Below are 17441 nucleotides of genomic sequence, written 5' to 3' on the forward strand. Positions count from 1 at the left end.
GGGACCAAACTGATGTTCAAGTTCCTGGTTTTGCTAATGCTCCACAGGGTTCATGCTGCATGTACATGTCTGGGTCTCCTCTGGTCCTGGAGCTGTCTGACCTGTACCTTGGTTCATGCATGCTTTTCCAAGTTCTCGTCCTGCAGACAGAACAGGTGTGCCCCATAAACTCAGGTGGTCTGAATGATCTGTCCCCAGCTGGAGGCAATTTGGGAGGTAGAGCCTTGCTGGAGGACCCTTGCTGTTGCTAGGGCAGGCTTTGGGGTCTTCCAGCCATCTCCCCCTTGCCAGAGCTCGCCTCCCTCTTCCCCAGCTGCTGCTTCCACCTTCTGGCAGAGGATGGCCAGCCTGTGGTCCCGCCCTGCGTCACCTTCCATCACGGACCTTCCACTTGGGACCGTAGACTGTGAGCCAAAATCAAAATAAATCTTTCTCTCCTGTCAGCAGGTTTTGGTCGGGGGCTTTGTCCCAACACCACAAGGTGAGAATGACTTTCACGTTTGCTGTTTTCTAGGTCTCTTCCATAGAGCCATTCTGGCCACACCTAGTTTTGTTCCATAAACACATTTTGAATTGTGTAGTGGTTTTTGTTTTTTCCCAACTTTGTACCTACCAGATCTCTAGTAGCCCTTGTTCTCACTGCCAGGATGAGCCAGGATCGGGGTGAGGGTGCAAAAAAAAAACAAAAACAAAAACAAAAACAAAAAAAGACGACTCCCCAGCAGGCCAAGACCGGACGCTCTTCCTTTAATACAAAGTCGGTATCTACATACGGGGGTGGAGCTCCACCCAGCCATTTCTCCGCTCTGGTACAAAGAGAAAAAACTCACTTGCTTGGGGCCGGGTGGGGGACACGGTCCGCGATGTGGGCATAGGCCCCTCCTGGAAGTGGGACCATCCTCCCTGCCCCGGGGTTTGGATCCCTCTGCAGGGGCAGGAGGCAGGTGTGTTCAGGCCATGGTGTCCTATGCAGCAGTGTCCCCACAGACCCCTGTTGGTCTGGACGTGCTGATGGTGGTCCAGGTCCCCCCACCCCGTGCTTCACCCCCACAATTGCTGTACTTGATTTGTCTGAAAATTTAATTAAAAAAAAAAAAAAAGAAAGGCGGTGTCAAGAAAAAAAAAACAAAACCTTGGAAGGTCAACAAAGTCCCATTCCCACATGAAAGGTGACAGCTCTTAATGGCAGGGGGACAACCCCACAAAAGCCAGCTGGAGGGAAAGTCGCACACGCTCCCAAACGAACTATCACGCGAGGATGAAGATACTGTGAAAAAATAGACGTCTTGTCTCTGGACAGAACATCAGCAATGTTGATCTTTTTTGTTTTTAAATGGTTGGCTGGCAAGTCTTTGTCTCCTCTTTTTAAAAAATGCAAAGAAAAAAAATACACTATTTAAAAAAAAGGAAATGTCACTGAATACAGTCACATGGGAGAGTTTAAGCAAAGTTCAGCTCTGCACTGGCCCAGTGTCCCCAGGTTGTCGGGCAGGAGGGAGCTCCCGGGAGTCCATGGCCTCTGCCTACCCTCCTGGGAGGCCCCCGGGCAGCACCCCGTGTGTGCTCACCACCCCCCACCCCCCACCCGGGGCCTCGTTTTGGAATTGGAAGGAAATGAGGAATGTGCCAAGTATTGGAAGGCGGCAGGTGACAAGGGACACCGCTGGGCTGCACAGGGGGACTCAAGGTTCTGCGTTGTCCCCAGACAGCGCCAACCGGCAGCCTCTGTGCCATGTCCTTCCGCCCTGCCCGCTGGGGGTCTAGGCCGCTGGGGTCCTCTTGGCTTGGGCAGTGGCATCAGGGCCTATGGTGGCTGTGGGGACCATGGCTTTAGGTTGCATAGTGGTCGAAGCTCCCGAGGTACTCCAGAGCCGCCTGGTAGCAGAACTGGTACTCATCCTGAGGAAGAGGGACGGCGGGCACCGTTGGCATCTCTGCTCTAACCCTCCCAGTCCCCCAGTGCTCGCAGGAGACCCGAGTCCCTTCACCCAGACTGAAGTCCTGCTCTGTCCCCCTCTTGAGGCCCTCTCAAGGGTTCCCTACATGCAGGGGGAGTCCTTTTCCCCTGTAAGCCTGGGAGCCCCCGCCCCTGTCAGAGACTCACTCAGACAGCCCCGCCCCCACCAGAGGGTGCCCCGCCAGGCCACAAGGGGGCCGCAGGGAAGCTCTTCCTCTCGGGCTCACTTTCACCACGTGCACTGGCCCCTTTGAAGACGGATTCAGGGCAGAGCCTCAACTGAGACACACACGAGCAGACCATGGAACAGGAATGTGACCGTCTCTGTCACTCTGTGAACTCTTCTGATGATCCCTCCACCAGCTAACTCGTCCCCTTCCCATCCAAAGCCAGGGTGGGCGTGGGCGTCTCCTGGGAGGAGGCGGGGTGGCTTGGGAAGCAGAGTCCTACCTCCGTCTGCACCATGGCCGGCCTCTGCGTGCGCAGCACCTTCACCGTCTGGAAGATGTCCACCACGCCCTCGTACCGCATGCGCTCCAGCACGATGCTGAGTGTGATGAAGACTCCAGTTCGGCCCACGCCAGCACTGTGGGAGCAGAGCGGCAGGACAAGAATGGGAACCCGAGGGCGCAGCGGTGTCCGCTGAAGCCCCAGGGGCCACCTGGGCTTGGTGTCCCCAGCCGGGCTCCCAGGGCAGCTCACCTGCAGTGGACAGAGATGGGCCCGTCCTGGCCGAACTGCTCCTTGGTCTTGTGCACCTGGCCGATGAAGTCGATGAAGCCCTCGCCGGACTTTGGCACACCCTGCTCCGGCCAGTCTGTGAACTGGAACTGCCGGACGGTCCGGGACTGGCCGTCCTGGAAAAAGAGTGCCTGCTTGTCTAATCCCATCTGCTATGGCCGGCCAGCAACAGCGCCATCCTGTCCAGTTTTCTGTATCCACCAGGTAGCAGTGCATCCTCCACTGGGATGCTGCAGTGTCATCGTCAGCAGCCGCAGAGGGAGTCATCCTATCTCCACCGTCTTTACCGTCTTCCACTCCTGTCCCTCTTAACTACATTCACACTCACCATGCCAGTGTCCCTGCACCCAAACATACTCCATCCTTTATTGTCCCTCAATGCCATCTTTGTCACTGGCAGCACCGTTTCCCAGCACCCAGACTGACTGACTCACCAACCCCCACGCCGACGCTTCCACACAAACCACCTTCAGCTTTCCACGCTGTGCCTCCAGCACTGATCACCTGGGCCCCTTCAGCAGCGCATGTCTCCGGGTCTCCTTCCGTGAGCCGCCACCAGTTCCTTCTCATCCCAACATCCTCCACCATAGACCTCCAGTTTTCCTCGACCCACTTTCACCTCTCAACACAGGACAGGGCTTTTCCACACCATCACCCTGGCCATCTCTGCCCACTTTCCGCTGGCTGCCTCCTTCAGTTCTCCCTGCCTTTCTAGTCTCGGGCGCTGCCGCAGGCAGGAGCCGCCCAGTGATACCACCTGCCCCTGCCCCGCAGTCTCCATCCCTCTTGCGGGCACCACCATGGCTGCTAGCACCGCAGGCCATCCTCGGCGTCTCTCCCGTCCCCCCTGGCCAAGTGCCGGCCCTGCTGTAGCACCATCCTGTTTGTGCCCCCGTATCCCAGGGCACCCTCCCCTCCTCCCTGCTGTCATCCACATCCCACAACCCACCCTGTGCCACTGCTGCTGATGGCCACTGCCCACTTTCTGAGCATTCCGCTCATGAGAAGCATCTTTGTCTTTTTAAGTTTTGGAGCCCAGGTTGGCCTTGAACTCATTATTATGTAGCTGAGGACCTTGACCTCTTGACCCTCCTGAATGCAGGGAACAGTCTGCACCACTGGGCAGCTCCTTTAGTGCAGGACAGTGCTCTGTCTCCTCTGACCCCCACCCTGCCTTCCACACCAAATCTGCCCTCTTCTCCCATCCCCACCCACCTGACAGTTGCTCATCTCAGCTGCCCTTTCCTTCCTCCCAGGGAGATCTTGGCCATCCTCTCCCAACATCCCCTTGGACCACATCAGCACAAACCATGGCCCTGGACCACCTCAGCCATCACCTCCTCTCCCAGCCTTTCCCATTCTTACCAGGCCTCTGGGTCCCTCTGGCCTTGCCCACTCCTACCAGGGCCTCTGTGTTCACCCCTCACCTTGTCCACTCCTACCCAAGTCCTCTATAATCCCCCTTGCCTCGCCCACTCCTTCCCAGGGCTTCTGCATCCACCCCTGGCCTTGTCAACTCCTACCAAGGTCCCTCCCCTTCAACTAAATACATATTTTAAAAATAAACTCATGTGTTTTGAATGCTGGGTTCCCAGCTGGTGGCAATTTGGGAGGTGGAGCCTTGCTGGAGGAGGTGTGTTGTTGGGGGCGGACTCAGGGGTGTCACAGAAGCTCCCCCTGGCCAGAGCTCGGCTCACTCTCCTGCTGCTGTTTCCATCTCTGTGGCAGAGGTGATGTCCAGCCTCTGCTCGTGCCATGCTTTCCCTGCCATCATGGAGCAATCTCTGGAAACCATAAGCCCACATAACCCTTTCCTCCCTCCTGCCCACTGCTTCTGGTCAGGTGCTTTGTCCTAGCAACAAGGTCACAACAGGGGTCCAGCCTCCAGCCCCAGGGCTGGGATGTCAACTTCACTGCACTGGGAGACTGGTAAAGCAGCTTCCTTCCAGGAGTTTCACTGAGGGAGGAAGACCTTCCTGAATGGGGGAGGGGCTCCACCCCACAGCTGAGGCACCAAATGGATTGGGAAGAAGGAAGACATCAGCCTCCACTCTGCTTCCTGCCTGCCAGGAGACGATGCTTGCTCCTCCATCCCCCCTGCTACTGTGAATGCACACTCAGAAACCAGGAGCCCTGAGCACCTCTTCCTTCCTGTTTTCTTATATTTTAATATTTTATTTATTTACTTATTTAAGAGAGGGAGGAGAGAGAGAGAGAGAGAGAGAGAGAGAGAGAGAGAGAGAGAGAGAAGGAAGTAGGGAGAGAGGCAGATAGAGAATGGGCATGCTGGGGCCTCCAGCCACTGCAAATGAGCTTCAGACACGTGTCACCTTGTGGCTTATGTGGGTACTAGGGAATTGCACCTAAGTCCGTTGGCTTTGCAGGCAAGTACCTTAACCATTAAGCCATCTCTGCAGACCTCCTCCCCCTTTCTTTTTTTTTTTTTAATATTTTTTGTTCATTTTTTATTTATTTATTTGAGAGCGACAGACACAGAGAGAAAGACAGATAGAGGGAGAGAGAGAATGGGCGCGCCAGGGCTTCCAGCCTCTGCAAACGAACTCCAGACGCGTGCGCCCCCTTGTACATCTGGCTAACGTGGGACCTGGGGAATCGAGCCTCGAACCGGGGTCCTTAGCCTTCACAGGCAAGCGCTTAACCACTAAGCCATCTCTCCAGCCCTCCCCCTTTCTTTTGATGTGTGTGTGCATGTGGAGGCCAGATGACAACCTTGGGTATCAACCCGAGGAACACTGTCCGCCTTCTTTGAGGCACGCATGGTCTCACTGCCCTGAGCTAACCAACTAGGCTAGACTGGCCTACCAGTGAGCCCCGGTGCTGCTCCTGTCTCTGCCTCCCCAGTGCGGGGGTCACAGCACCCACCTCACAGTGGGAGTTTATGTGGGTGCTGGGAATGGAGCTCGTATCTTCCCAGTGAGCGTTTCCCCACCTCCTCACGTGGATTTTGCTATGGTATCGTGTCCCAGTCTCAGGTAGCCAAGTCCAACCCTCTCCCCTGCACTCACCCGAGCGTCTGTGACCTTGAACTCCCGCAGGATATACTGAGGCATGTTGTACTCTGCCATGGGATCCACCACGAAGTACTGGTATCGAGCTGAGCGCTCAGCTGGCCAATACTGGTGACATTTCTCCTGTTGGAACACAAGCACTGTGGTCAACCCCATCCAAGGTCTGCCTGGCATCAGCCCCACCCTGTGATATGCCCACATATATAAGGCCCATGTCACCAAGTGTAGTCAGCATCACGATTCACCCAGACCATCATCTTGCTCATCCTGGTTAACGTCACTACTCACCCGGCCCATCTCCCTCAGCTTGGTTAACATCACTACAATGGTGGAGTTATTCTCCCACAGCATGCGCCAGAAGTCCTCCGTGGTCTCGGCCAGGGGGCCCTGCGTGGCGATGTAAGCTTTCTGTTGCCTGCAGGGAGAGGGGCGTGGGCCCAGGCTGGGTCAGGGCCACGCTGGGAGGTGAAGCAACCCACCTGGCACTCCCAGGTTCACTTAGGAGCAGGGTCCCGCTTCTCCACCCATCTCCCAGAAATCCTTCTTCCCATGGACTCCAGCGGCCCCAGGGTAAAACTCAGTCACTGAGGAAGGCCCTCTCCTCTGCCCGGTGCCACTCAGTGATGTCCTGTCGAGTGCATAAGCCATGTTTCTCTCGACCTTGGGCCTTTGCAGGGACAGCACTTGTGCCCAGGGTACTTCCCAGGGCCTGTGTCTCCTGAACAGTACCACTCACATGGAGCCCTCTTGGCACTGAGGGATGGCTCCTCCCATCCCTGGAAGGCATCAGACAAAGTAGCAGGAGTGGGGGCTCATGCCTACAATCCCAGCATGTGGGGTGACAGGCAGGAAGGCTTGACACCATATAGCAAAACTCTGACTCAAACACTAATGCTGGAGACGTGGCTCAGTGGTAGAGCTGGCTGAGAGTGTGTGAAGGCCCTGGGTTCCACCCAGCCTGACAGGAGAGATAAAGCACCCAGATATTGACAAGTGCCCTGAGAAACCAAGCTGGTCCAGTTCAGACTCACAGGTGATGACAGACAGAATCAGCCACACTGCGGACAGCAGCTAAGCCTCTAAGGATCCCCCCCCCACTCCCTCCAATCAGTTGCCTGGGACTGCCAGTATTTGTCCAGCTTTATCCCTCCAAGTCGGAGGCCCCTGAAGGACAGGGATAAGACCCTTCTGGAGCACTGAATCTTGTGGGGAAAAGCACCTGTAGCCATCGATGAAGCTGGCGTTGATGTAGTCAGAGCCCTCCACACCCCGGATGGGCTGCAGGCACACGCGTGTGCTCTCATATGGCATGATGTTTACCAGGCGGTTCTTAAACTTGTTACACGGCAAATTGGCGCTGATGAAGCGGGACGTGTGGGCCTTGGAATTGGCCAACCGCTGTGGGGACAAGGCAGTCGGGGACAGATAAGGGACAGTGGTCAGGACAGGCCTCTTTCCTCAGCCAGAATGCAAATGGAGGGAGGGGGGCAGGATGCCTCGCCACCACTTTTTGGTGCCCACAGCTTGACATAGTCCCGTCCCATTCTCCTGAGCATCCCCTACCCTCAACCACCTCAGCCAGGCTGTTACCTTGAACTCTAGCTCCATGCCAGAGACATGCTCGCCCGGCTCCACCTGTGCCAGCTTCTGGATGTAGGAGTAGAGGCTGCGGGCGGGGACCTCAGTGTTGCCACAGCCCACGGCCTCCAGCAGAGCCTCGTGGATGAAGCTGTACTGGTCCTCCGTCTGGACCATGTAGTTCCGCTGGGAGCGCATTAGCGTCACATGCCCATACACGTCCACCGTCTTCTCTGGCTTGATACGCTCCAGCATGGCGTCAATGACGATGAAGCAGCCTGTGCGGCCCACACCAGCGCTGTGGGGACACGAGGGGACAGTCACACGGTGGTCAGGGGCGACAGCCCACACCAGTGCTAAGGTGACATGAAGTTGGTGGCCATGGAGCAGAGGACGGGTGGGGATAGGGGCATGGATGCATGTACCTGCAGTGTACCACAACAGGGCCGGCGTCGGGTGGGTTGCAGGTCTTGACCCTCCGGAGGAAAGCCAGGAAGGGTGTCGGGTACTCAGGTACCCCGTGGTCTGGCCATGCAGTAAACTGGAAGTGGCGAACCTCACGTTTCTCGCTGGAGCCATTCTGGGGACCATGGGAATGTGTGTCACTGTGAGCCCTCTCCCACAATCTAAGGACCTCCCAGATTCCCTTGGCCACGATGACCCACGACATGCTCAAAGTTGCCTCACCTCTGTTCCCACATAGGGTCCCCCATCTCAGCAGATGGTGGCTCCAGTCTCTAGGCCACAACTTGGGGTCACCCTCAGCTCTCCTCTCCTCCTGCACCTTACACTTTAGCTAATCTTGCCAGCTCTGCTTCTAAATCTTTAGTCTGTCCACTTCTCTCTCCCTCCATGGTGGCCATCTCGGTCCTGACTTATCACTGGTCCCCAAGACCAGGGCATACCACCTCCATCCTGTCCATCATGCCTGCCTGGCCTCCCCACAGCAGCTGCAGAAAACTTGTGACCCCAAGTCCATGCCCCCTCTTCTACCCACAGCCCTCTATGGCTCCCACCTCCTCAGGGTCAGAGCCCAAGTCCTCCTGCAGCCAGCAGGCCCTGCTCCGTCCTCCTTACTGCTCCTCCACCACCCAGGCTCATCTCTGCACATCTGGGGGGCTCTCCAGGCCTCCCATAGTCCCTTGCCCTTCCCGCTCCCCTGACCATGCTCTTTGCTCTCCACCTCTCCTACACTCGTGCTCTTGTCTTCAGCGTTTGCTACCTGGAGTTTTCCTGAGAGACTGGGAGCCCTGAAAAGGAAGGCTACGTCGTCTGTCTTTTCTGTGTGGTCTGGTGGCCCAGACAGGAGGCGGCTCGCAGACCATGTTTGTGTGCGTGTGCAGGAGCAGAAAGCTAACCCTCCCTCCCTCCTCATGGCCACCCAGTTTTCTGGCACTTAGGCCAGGTGGGTGCTTGACAGTGTGAGAGGCCTGGCCAGATGTGATGGCCTTGATGGTAGTACATGCCCCTCCCGCAGTCAAGTCTCCTGATAGAAAACCGTGCCAACTCAGAACTCCTAACAGTAGAGAATAGATGGAAGCACATGGTGGCCAACAGCATCAGTCAAACATGCATGTCCAGATTTTCTCCCTCCACGTTCTCTCTCACTATGTGGAGCTAATGGTAGCCCTGCCCACCAAGATGACAAATGACTGACAGGTGGCAGAACTGCACCTATGAAAAACCAGCAATGCAGGGTAAATGAAAGCACACAGTAGGCAGTAGCCATTAGTTAAGTACTTAAAGGGCATATCTAAAGCACTTCAGTATGGTGGCATGCATCCAGCAGTATCAAACATCTCCTGGATGACAGAACTGTACCAGTTCATATCTGCCCATATAGGTAAGACTGAACAGGAACCCACAGTGGATAGCAGCCATCAGTTAAATGTGTTTCTCCATCCTTTCCATGTCTGCATGGTGCCAGCAGTGCCTTCCCTCCCCAGCATTAAGATGACAAATGACTCATGGTTGACAGAACTGCACCTACTCAGAACCAGCAAGGCAGAATGATGGATGGTAACATGTGAAGACAGCAGCCTTCAATGAAATACAGTGCTAAGGTTCTCTATCTACACCCCAGCCTAACTGCACTGCTCGGCATGGTGGACAAGGGGAGGCCCTTGGGTGTGGCTGAGGGAAGAGGATGAGCTCAATGCCTAGTTTGGGTATTAGTTGACTCTGTCCCGTCTTCTGAACCTCAGTTTCCCCATTCCCAACACGGGCTCCATGAGTACATGATCAGCTTGGGACACATGTGTGCCCCACTTCTCAAGCCCAGGCCCTACCTTGTGCAGGGAGAAGGTCCTCACGCAGAATGTGGCCAGCTCAATGGTGTCCAACAGGGTGACCTGGATGAAGCCATAGGTCTCTGTGCCTCGGTTGGGCCAATACTGATCACATTTGATCTGCGGCAGGAAGAGAGGATTAAGCATAGAGCATGGGCTGGGGGAAGAGGGGGGTGCACAGGCCAGAGTTGTCAGGGGCTGAGGGTGGAGGGCCTGGGCCTCACCCGCGACTTTTCCTCTAGCCGTGTCATCATCACAATGGTGGCTGACCGCTGCTCCCACACCATACGCCAGAAGTCCCCAAAGGTCTCAGGCAGAGGTCCCTGTGTGGCGATGTATGCGTTTTGCCTCCGGTAGCCATCCACATAGTTGGCATTAATGTAATCACTGCCCACAATGCCTGTAGCGGGATAAGAGGCCCGGGACTTATGGAGGACTCCCCGTCAAGGGCTGGCTTCTTAGGGCGCAGCATTTCCTCTGCCCTCCTCAGACAGGACATGTCAATACTGCCATGAGGGTCACACTTCACAGCTGTTCTATGCTGGGTTATAGGCATCTGGGGCCAGATCTTTCTCTAAGATGGTTACTGTATGGCATAAGCACCATTCTGACATTCTACTTGAGGGTACGGCACTCTGTCCTAAACTGTGACAACCAAAAGCTGTCCTTGGGTACCCACCAAATGTCCCTTAGATGGCAGAACTGTCAAGACTGAGAGACAATGGCATGTTACATGTTATATGACAGCAGCTATCTGCTTAATACATCTCTGAAGATATCCGGCAACTACCAGGATGACCAGGGGCAGGTCTGGGGTGTCAGGATGGGGTCTAGGTCTGGGAGCAGTGGAGAGAGGTTGGGTGAGCTGGAACTCAGGGTCTTGCTCGCTACCTTCAATGGGTTGAAGAATGACCCGGGAGTGGTCGTAGGCGATGACATTGGCATAGCGGTTCTTGGGCTTGTTCACCTCTAGGTTGGAGTGCTCCCATGTGAACTGCTGCCCTGGGTCGATGGACTGCAGGGAAGAAGGGTAGGTCAGGTGTTGCTGCGGAGCTGGGGTGAAGGGCTGCTAGGCGGCATGGCTCACCTCGTATTCCTGAGAGAGCTTGAGGCTGTCGTTGGCTTTCAGTCTCTCTGTGTGCTCAGCCATGTCTGCGATGGGGACGGGCGGGTGACTGAGCATGCCTGCCGGAGAGCAGAGGCATCACTAGGTGGCCAGTTCAGGGGCCAGGACAGGGGGTATTCAGAGTGTGAGTCTGCCATGGGCGAGCTGCAGTTAGAAGGGTGTGGCAGGTGGTCTCAGCAGGATAGGAAGTCTGAGTGGTTCTCCCTGGTCCCTGGCTTAAAGGCACTGGCCCATCCCGGTTCTCCCCAGTCTGACTTGGTATGCAGGGGATGAAGGAAGGGATCCTCTAGAGGGTGTCAAGGTTCCAGCGCCTCATAGTGAGAAGCAGGCAATGGCACAGAAACGAACAAACTAATGTAGCTGGTGTGGCTTTCAGAAATATAGTCCCCAGGAAAGGATAGGGGAGTCCCCTTTCTAGAATCAGAGAGACCAAGAAGTCTTCTACTGTGGAGCACTAAGGGATGGGGAGGGAGACGCAGTACATGTGTGTTTTTGTTTTTTTTTTGTGGCGGGAAGAGGGATGATATGTGTCCCGATCTATGCCTGTCTCTGCAGTCCTTGAATGTAGCTGGAGTGGATGGGGGTCTCCTTTCCAGGTATGAAGGTCTGACAGACCCCCCCAGCCTGAACTGAAGATCCTGTGAACCGCATGTCAAAGCAAAGAGACTCCCAGCTGGCCAGTGTGCACTGTTGCTGAGTCTCCCCATGCCCCTGAAGCTGGGAGTACCCAGATCCCTCATCTAAGGGGCCTTCAGGGATTGCCTGTCATGTGGACATGTGTGTACCTATGTCTCACCCATGCCCTGCTACAGCTATACACACGCGCATACACACGCACACACAGGAAGCCAACCACAGACCCTGCCTCCGTGAGGTGCCAGCGTGAGATAGGTGGGCAGAAGCTGGCTGAGGGATGCACAGACAGAGACAGGCGCAGGATGGAGAAATCAACAAACAGGGGCGAAAGGAAGCTGAGAACAGAGAGACACAGGAACTAACTTTCCAAGTGTAACCCCGGCTCCCTGAGGGGGCTGCTGAGGCCCGAATCTGCAGAGACAGCAAACAGTAAATAAATGAAAACATGCAAGCCGGCTGCCCCCACCCCTTGCTGGCCACGGATGCAGGGAACAGGGCAACTTCAAGGGGTGAAGGGACCTGTGGCCACTTGGGCCCCAAACCCAGAACTCATAGAGGTGGCTGCTTGCTGTGTCCCACGGGCTGAGCACTGGCCATGACTATGAGGAGACCCCCAAGGTTTATGCTTGTTTGTCTATACCAACCCAGCCTTGGCTTCCTTTGGAGGCCAGTGGGCAGCATGGGGGGAGGCAGATGCTAGATGGTGAGGGGAAAACTTGGAGGCCATGGAGGAGCACTGAGCCAATGCTGTGAGCTTTAAGGACTGAGTTATCACGCAAATGTTTAAAATTCCTTCCCTAAACGCAAACAATTGATATAAAGCCTGTACAGAGCCAAAATTACAATGTGAGGACGCTAGGGGTGATGGTGACACTCTACATGATCCTTCCAGGAGAATGTAGCTATCAGTTCAATACACACTCAAAACCCTCATTTGGATGAAAATCAAAATGACAGCTAGCTCAGGAGAAAGAAATGTGTTAGAGGTGAAATGAGCCCCTCACGATCCCATCAGGAGGACAGCAGCCATCAGTTAAATATGAATGACCAGTGCTTTCACTTGGAAGAACAAAGTAGCATGAGCCAGTAGGGAAACAAGGAGAAGATTACAGTAAGGCTAATAATGAGCCCCTGGCCCTCATGATCCACCAGGAGGACAGCAGTTATAAGGTAAATGCAGACACAAATGGTGAAAACTATCATTTGTATGAAAATGTAAAAGACATGAATCAGTCCAGAGAGGGAAAAGAAAGAATTCATCAGGAAGAAACATGAGGCCATGCATGATTCCTTTAAGAAGACAGCAGCCATCAGTTAAATACAAGTGATGAAAGTCCCAATCTGGGTGGATGCACTACTGATTCCAACAAGCTGAAGGATGGAGGTAACCCTGGCATGAGCCCATGAGAACAGCAGCCATCAGTTAAATACAACATTAGCTACTTGGTTAGAAGCAGCTGGCATGAGCCCATGAGAAGGGGAGGGAAGATTGTGGACCTTCAGAGACAAAGATGACCAAGGCAGGGGATTTTATCCATGGGGAACTAGACAAGAGAGGGTAAATGCAGGAACCCTTTCAGGCACAGAAGGGAGGAACAGGGCATGGGGGTTGGGGAACTACCCTCCAAGTCATCCCTGTGCCATGCTGGGATCACCCCCAAGACCAACATGGGCAGTGGCTCACCCTCAACTCCTCCCCACAAGAGTGTTTGCAGCTGGCCATGTGGTAACAGCTCTGCAAGAGCAGTGGGGTTCTCCTTAGGCTTTTGAGAATACAGCTGCCTTCACTGCACTCTAACTCTCTGCCGTCTGCAGAGCCAGCCATGGGATCCGTGGACAGACCTGCTCTCAGGGCAGGAGTTCCTTGGAAATCAGGACCCTGAAGCCTGGCATGTGCGGGGGGGGGCAATTTTCTCTTCCCCTTTTGGGTCACCTCTGATACAAGGGACAAGGGATCAGTATGTACCTGGAGTCTGGAAATTAATGCGTCTCATTTCCACAGGATCCTTGGGATGGTGGGGGGCCAGGTCAGCATTGTTCAGCAGGCATTTGGTGCGCGGCTCCGAGTCCTTGCGTTTACTTCATGGGAAGAGAGAGACAGACAGTGAGCACACACATGTTCTCCAAGTGTACATGTGGAAGCACACGTGTACATGATTCAGGCCTGGGGACGTGTGGTAGGACAGGGGTCATATATACTGAATCCTGATGTTATGTGAGCCTTCACGCAAAACTGATTCCAGATCCTAGATAAGCTCTGATCCCAGACTAAGCCCTATTCCCAACTGACCCCAAACACAGACCAAGCCTTGATCCTAGGTTCACCTGCTAGAATAGCCAGGTGTCCATTCCATGAGCAGCAAAGCTCAACCCCTCACCCTGATCACCCTTCAGTCCCAGCTGGGAGCTGCAGGCCCAGGCCAGTCTCTTACCTGTCAGGTTTGCTGTTCCACAAGCAGGACACAGGTGAGGGGGAAGAACAGAGGTGAGAGGGAACTGGTCAGAAAAGACTGCATGTGCGAGTCTTAACCTCTCTGGAAAGAGGGGCTCACTACCATGCTTACACTCCTTGACTCTAGAGAGACTTTAGAGAGAAGGTCACCTCCACACTTACACTTCTCTACTTTAGAGAGGGTCCTCTCCATGCTTACACTGCTTTACTTCAAAGAGGGGCACGTCAACCCTCTCATGGGAATGTGCCAGGCACCTCAAGTGGCCACAATAATTCCAACTGGACACAAAACCCCCACTGCTGGAGGAGGTGAGTCATGGGCCTGTTTCGAATTTCAGCCCTGCGTCCCCTTTCTGTGATGTTGATCAAGAGGCTCGCCCTCCCTTACTGTTCCTCCCCCATCCCCACCCAGGTGCGTGGCTGGGGAGGCCAGACACTCACTTCTTATACAGCAGGATGGCGATCACAATACAGATGATGAAGACCACGGCCAGCACAGGCCCTATCACCCAGATAAGGCCCTCCTCCCCATCCACGATGGGCTGGGGATCTGGGTTGTCGAGCTGGAAGGGGTCTGAGAAGGGGCTGGCTGCGAATGTCTGCTGGAGGGGATGAGGCAAGGTCTACCTTCAGTCTTCCCTGCTCTGCACCCTCCTGTGGCCCCAGGAACCTGATCCCCAGGGAAGCCCCAAGTCCCAGCCACTGCCATTGCATTTCCTCCTCTATCACCGTCACTCTGAAATCCTAATTCTGGGATGTCTTCTCTGCTGTACTCCTACTCATCCTTCAAAGCCCCAGCTTTGTTCCCTGCCCCCCCAATATGGCCCCTGAGCGGTCCCTTCCTCCAAGAAGATGGCTGCACTAGCTCCTGCCCTCCCTGCTGCTCAGGCCTGACCAGCGGGAGCTGAGGCGGGGCGGGGGCAGCCTCACTGCGAGACCGCATCAGGACTCACAGGCTCATTCCTCTGCAGCACAGCGAGCACAAAGAGAACGTAGCGGTGGCCGGGCTCTAGGCCCCTATTGTCAAAGCCACCGTATTGTTTCTGGTTCCCAGGATGGAAGATGGACGGGAGGACAGAGAAGCGGGCTGCGATGTAAGGCCGGGGCACCTCCAGCTGGCGCGAGTGCCGCAGGCTGCGCCTCTGCAGGCGGGATATGTCCTGGATGAGCTGTGGGGACAGGTGCAGGGGCTCAGAACTTGGCCATGGGCACTGAGGCTGCAATGACTTGGCTATACCTGGCGCCCTGGTGGGCCCAGGCCCAGCCCCTCACCTCCTCCAGGTCCATGTCCTCTGGACTGCCCAGCAGGGTGGGGAACTGGCCGCCTCGAGACTTGCGCAGAGGGACCATCACGATGAAGTAGTTCCTGGGAGGGGGGAGTCCCAGGAGCTCTGGTGAGGCCCCGGCCCATGCTGAGCCTGCAGGCTTTGATCATGCTCTGCCTTCTGACTAAAATTCCACTCCTCCAACAATTATGCATCCCTCAAAGCCTCAATTTCATTGCCTACATATTCTTGTATCCTCTTGGGCAGGACCCTCTTCTCCCTACTGGAGTTATGCCTCCCTACTAACTCAGAAGCTCAGATCCCTCTCACAGGCCATATGTAGGGATCAGGGGACAGTGAATGAGGCACAAGTGGCTCAGAAGCACTGAGGTGGGCTCATGCAGTCTCTGTCTTATAGGTAGGCTCAGAGAGATTGTGAGGCTGGAAGGGGATAGGGGACAGCGTACTGCACAGTCACGGGGCTCTGGCCGTCGGGCAGGTACACCACGATGAAGCCATCGGCGTCAGGCTTGGGGGCGACGCTGGGCTTGCTGCTGAGCAGGTTGAAGGCTGTCCTGGCAGTGACAGTCTGCTGCAGGCCGCCCAGGCTGCTGCCGCGGTTGGTGAGCACGAAGTTGTAGAAGGTGTGTGGCTTGAGATGAGTGATGAGCTTTCTGGTGGCGCGGCCATCTACGTCCAGCGTGAGCCCACTGTACTGGATCTGTGGGCACAGGGGGCTCACGGCCTGCTCAGCCCTGACCCCCAGCCCAGGCTCTCCAACTTCACTTTTCCCCCTGCAAGCCACTCTTGACTGAGTGAGCCTTGATCCATCCTTGCTAATCCATTACCTGTCTGGTTAGTGATCCTATATACTGCGTCTCAATCCCAGGTGAACCCTGACCTGAAACCAAACTCTGACCTAACACCTGGCCTCAATTCCAGACTGGGACCCAGTCCAAGTGCAGTCTCATCTCTCACTGAATTGATATCACACTGAATTTACAGCAGAAACTGAACCTTAATCCCTGCTGGTCCTAAAACATAAACTGATACCCCCTTCCCCACCCCATCTGCTCGCTGACCCCACACAGAGCCTCAATCTCAGGTGAGTCCCAACCCTGAGCATCAACCCCACAAGGAGCCCTCACTCCAGGCAGAGAAACTCAACCTGAAGAAGCCCTGGTCCCAGACTCCATGCTTAGCTCGGGCTAAACCCTGGTCCCAGGCCAAAGCCCAACCCTGAGTTGTAATCCCAACTGAGCCTAAATCCCAGACTAAACTCAACCTCACCTGAATAAGCCTGAAACCCCAGGATGAACTCTTAAGTCCTGATCTATCTCCAACTCACTGGGCTCTAGTCTCAGGTGGTTCTAATTCTGACTGAGCCTCAATCCCAGGTCAAGCTTCAATGCCAACTGAGCCCTGATCCAGGGTGATCTCGGATTCAACACATACCCCAAACTGAGACCTGATGCAGACACAACTGCAGCTCTTGAGTCCTCAATCTCAGCTAATCCCTGTCTTTTAAAATATTGTTTATTTGATACAGCAAATGAACTCCAGACGCATGCACCACTTTATGCATCTGGCTGTACGTGGCTTCTGAGGCCATCATGCTTCACAATCAAGCACCTTTAACCACTGAGCCATTTACCACCCCCACCCCCCAGCCAGAACCCTGTCTTTGAACTCCAGCTTCAGTAATATATCCAAGTGAGCCCTGGCCCCAGGACAGCCCTTATCCTCAGTTGCTATCCTGACTGCTGACCATCTTCCATTCCAGCTGAGATTCAGCCTCAGGCTGAACCCTGACCAGGCTGTCTCAATTCTGCACTCTGCCCCATCCCCAGCTAAGGCCCTTTTCTAACTGCGCCTTGATCCTGGCCTGGCCCCACTTGCTGCTGCCCGCATGGCTGAACCTTATAGGGTGTGGGCGAGTTGTAGCCGTCAGGGAACTCCCAGCTGAGCAGCACTGAGGTCTTCATGATCATCTTAACCTTGAAGTTCTTGGGAGAGACTGCAGGCAGGCGGGTGGTAGCAAGGAGAGAACAGAAGAGAGGCCTAGTGAATGCAGGGCAGAGCAGGGCGGCATGGTGGATGGGGCGGCCCAGGTGCTCCCTGTTGTCCGCTGTGCCTGTGGCTTTCCTGCCTGGCCCTGGCCCGGCCCTGTCTCCCTGTCCCCAAGTCCCTGCTGTGAGAGACGGCGCGGCTGCAGAGAGAAGGTGGTGGTGGAGGAGGAAGAGGAGAGACGAGGGTTGGGGGTGGGGACGGCGGCGTGCCACCTAGGCACATCCCACCTGAGCCAGCACTGGAGCCTCGGGGCCTGGACTCGCTGAGCGTCCACGGAACAGAACAGTGACCACTTACCT

General features: G+C 55.3%; 1 protein-coding gene across 21 annotated transcripts in view; it reads right to left on the reverse strand.

The window, feature by feature from the left end:
- Positions 1-731: 731 nt before the first annotated feature.
- Ptprs (protein tyrosine phosphatase receptor type S) overlaps positions 732-17441 on the reverse strand; it is a 77709-nt gene continuing 60999 nt past the window's right edge. For 5 of the 21 annotated variants that reach the window (XM_004654980.2, XM_004654978.2, XM_045134669.1 and 2 more), the window contains 19 exons: positions 16992-17089; positions 15540-15793; positions 15080-15173; positions 14761-14976; positions 14249-14406; positions 13788-13799; positions 13322-13434; positions 10681-10778; positions 10485-10608; positions 9818-9993; positions 9594-9713; positions 7731-7885; positions 7318-7603; positions 6947-7125; positions 6016-6142; positions 5725-5850; positions 2660-2814; positions 2408-2543; positions 732-1899 (listed from right to left, as the gene is read on the reverse strand). In XM_004654980.2, the coding sequence (XP_004655037.1) occupies positions 1831-1899; positions 2408-2543; positions 2660-2814; positions 5725-5850; positions 6016-6142; positions 6947-7125; positions 7318-7603; positions 7731-7885; positions 9594-9713; positions 9818-9993; positions 10485-10608; positions 10681-10778; positions 13322-13434; positions 13788-13799; positions 14249-14406; positions 14761-14976; positions 15080-15173; positions 15540-15793; positions 16992-17089 (2696 nt within the window). In that variant the 3' untranslated portion in view covers positions 732-1830. Of the gene's footprint in view, positions 1900-2407; positions 2544-2659; positions 2815-5724; positions 5851-6015; positions 6143-6946; positions 7126-7317; positions 7604-7730; positions 7886-9593; positions 9714-9817; positions 9994-10484; positions 10609-10680; positions 10779-11718; positions 11767-13321; positions 13435-13787; positions 13800-14248; positions 14410-14760; positions 14977-15079; positions 15174-15539; positions 15794-16991; positions 17090-17441 lie in introns of all 21 variants that reach the window. The other 16 variants (XM_045134660.1, XM_045134665.1, XM_045134662.1 and 13 more) reach the window with 6 other exon arrangements.

This window comes from Jaculus jaculus, chromosome 15 (genome assembly GCF_020740685.1).
Source record: "Jaculus jaculus isolate mJacJac1 chromosome 15, mJacJac1.mat.Y.cur, whole genome shotgun sequence".
Taxonomy (NCBI): Eukaryota; Metazoa; Chordata; class Mammalia; order Rodentia; family Dipodidae; genus Jaculus; species Jaculus jaculus.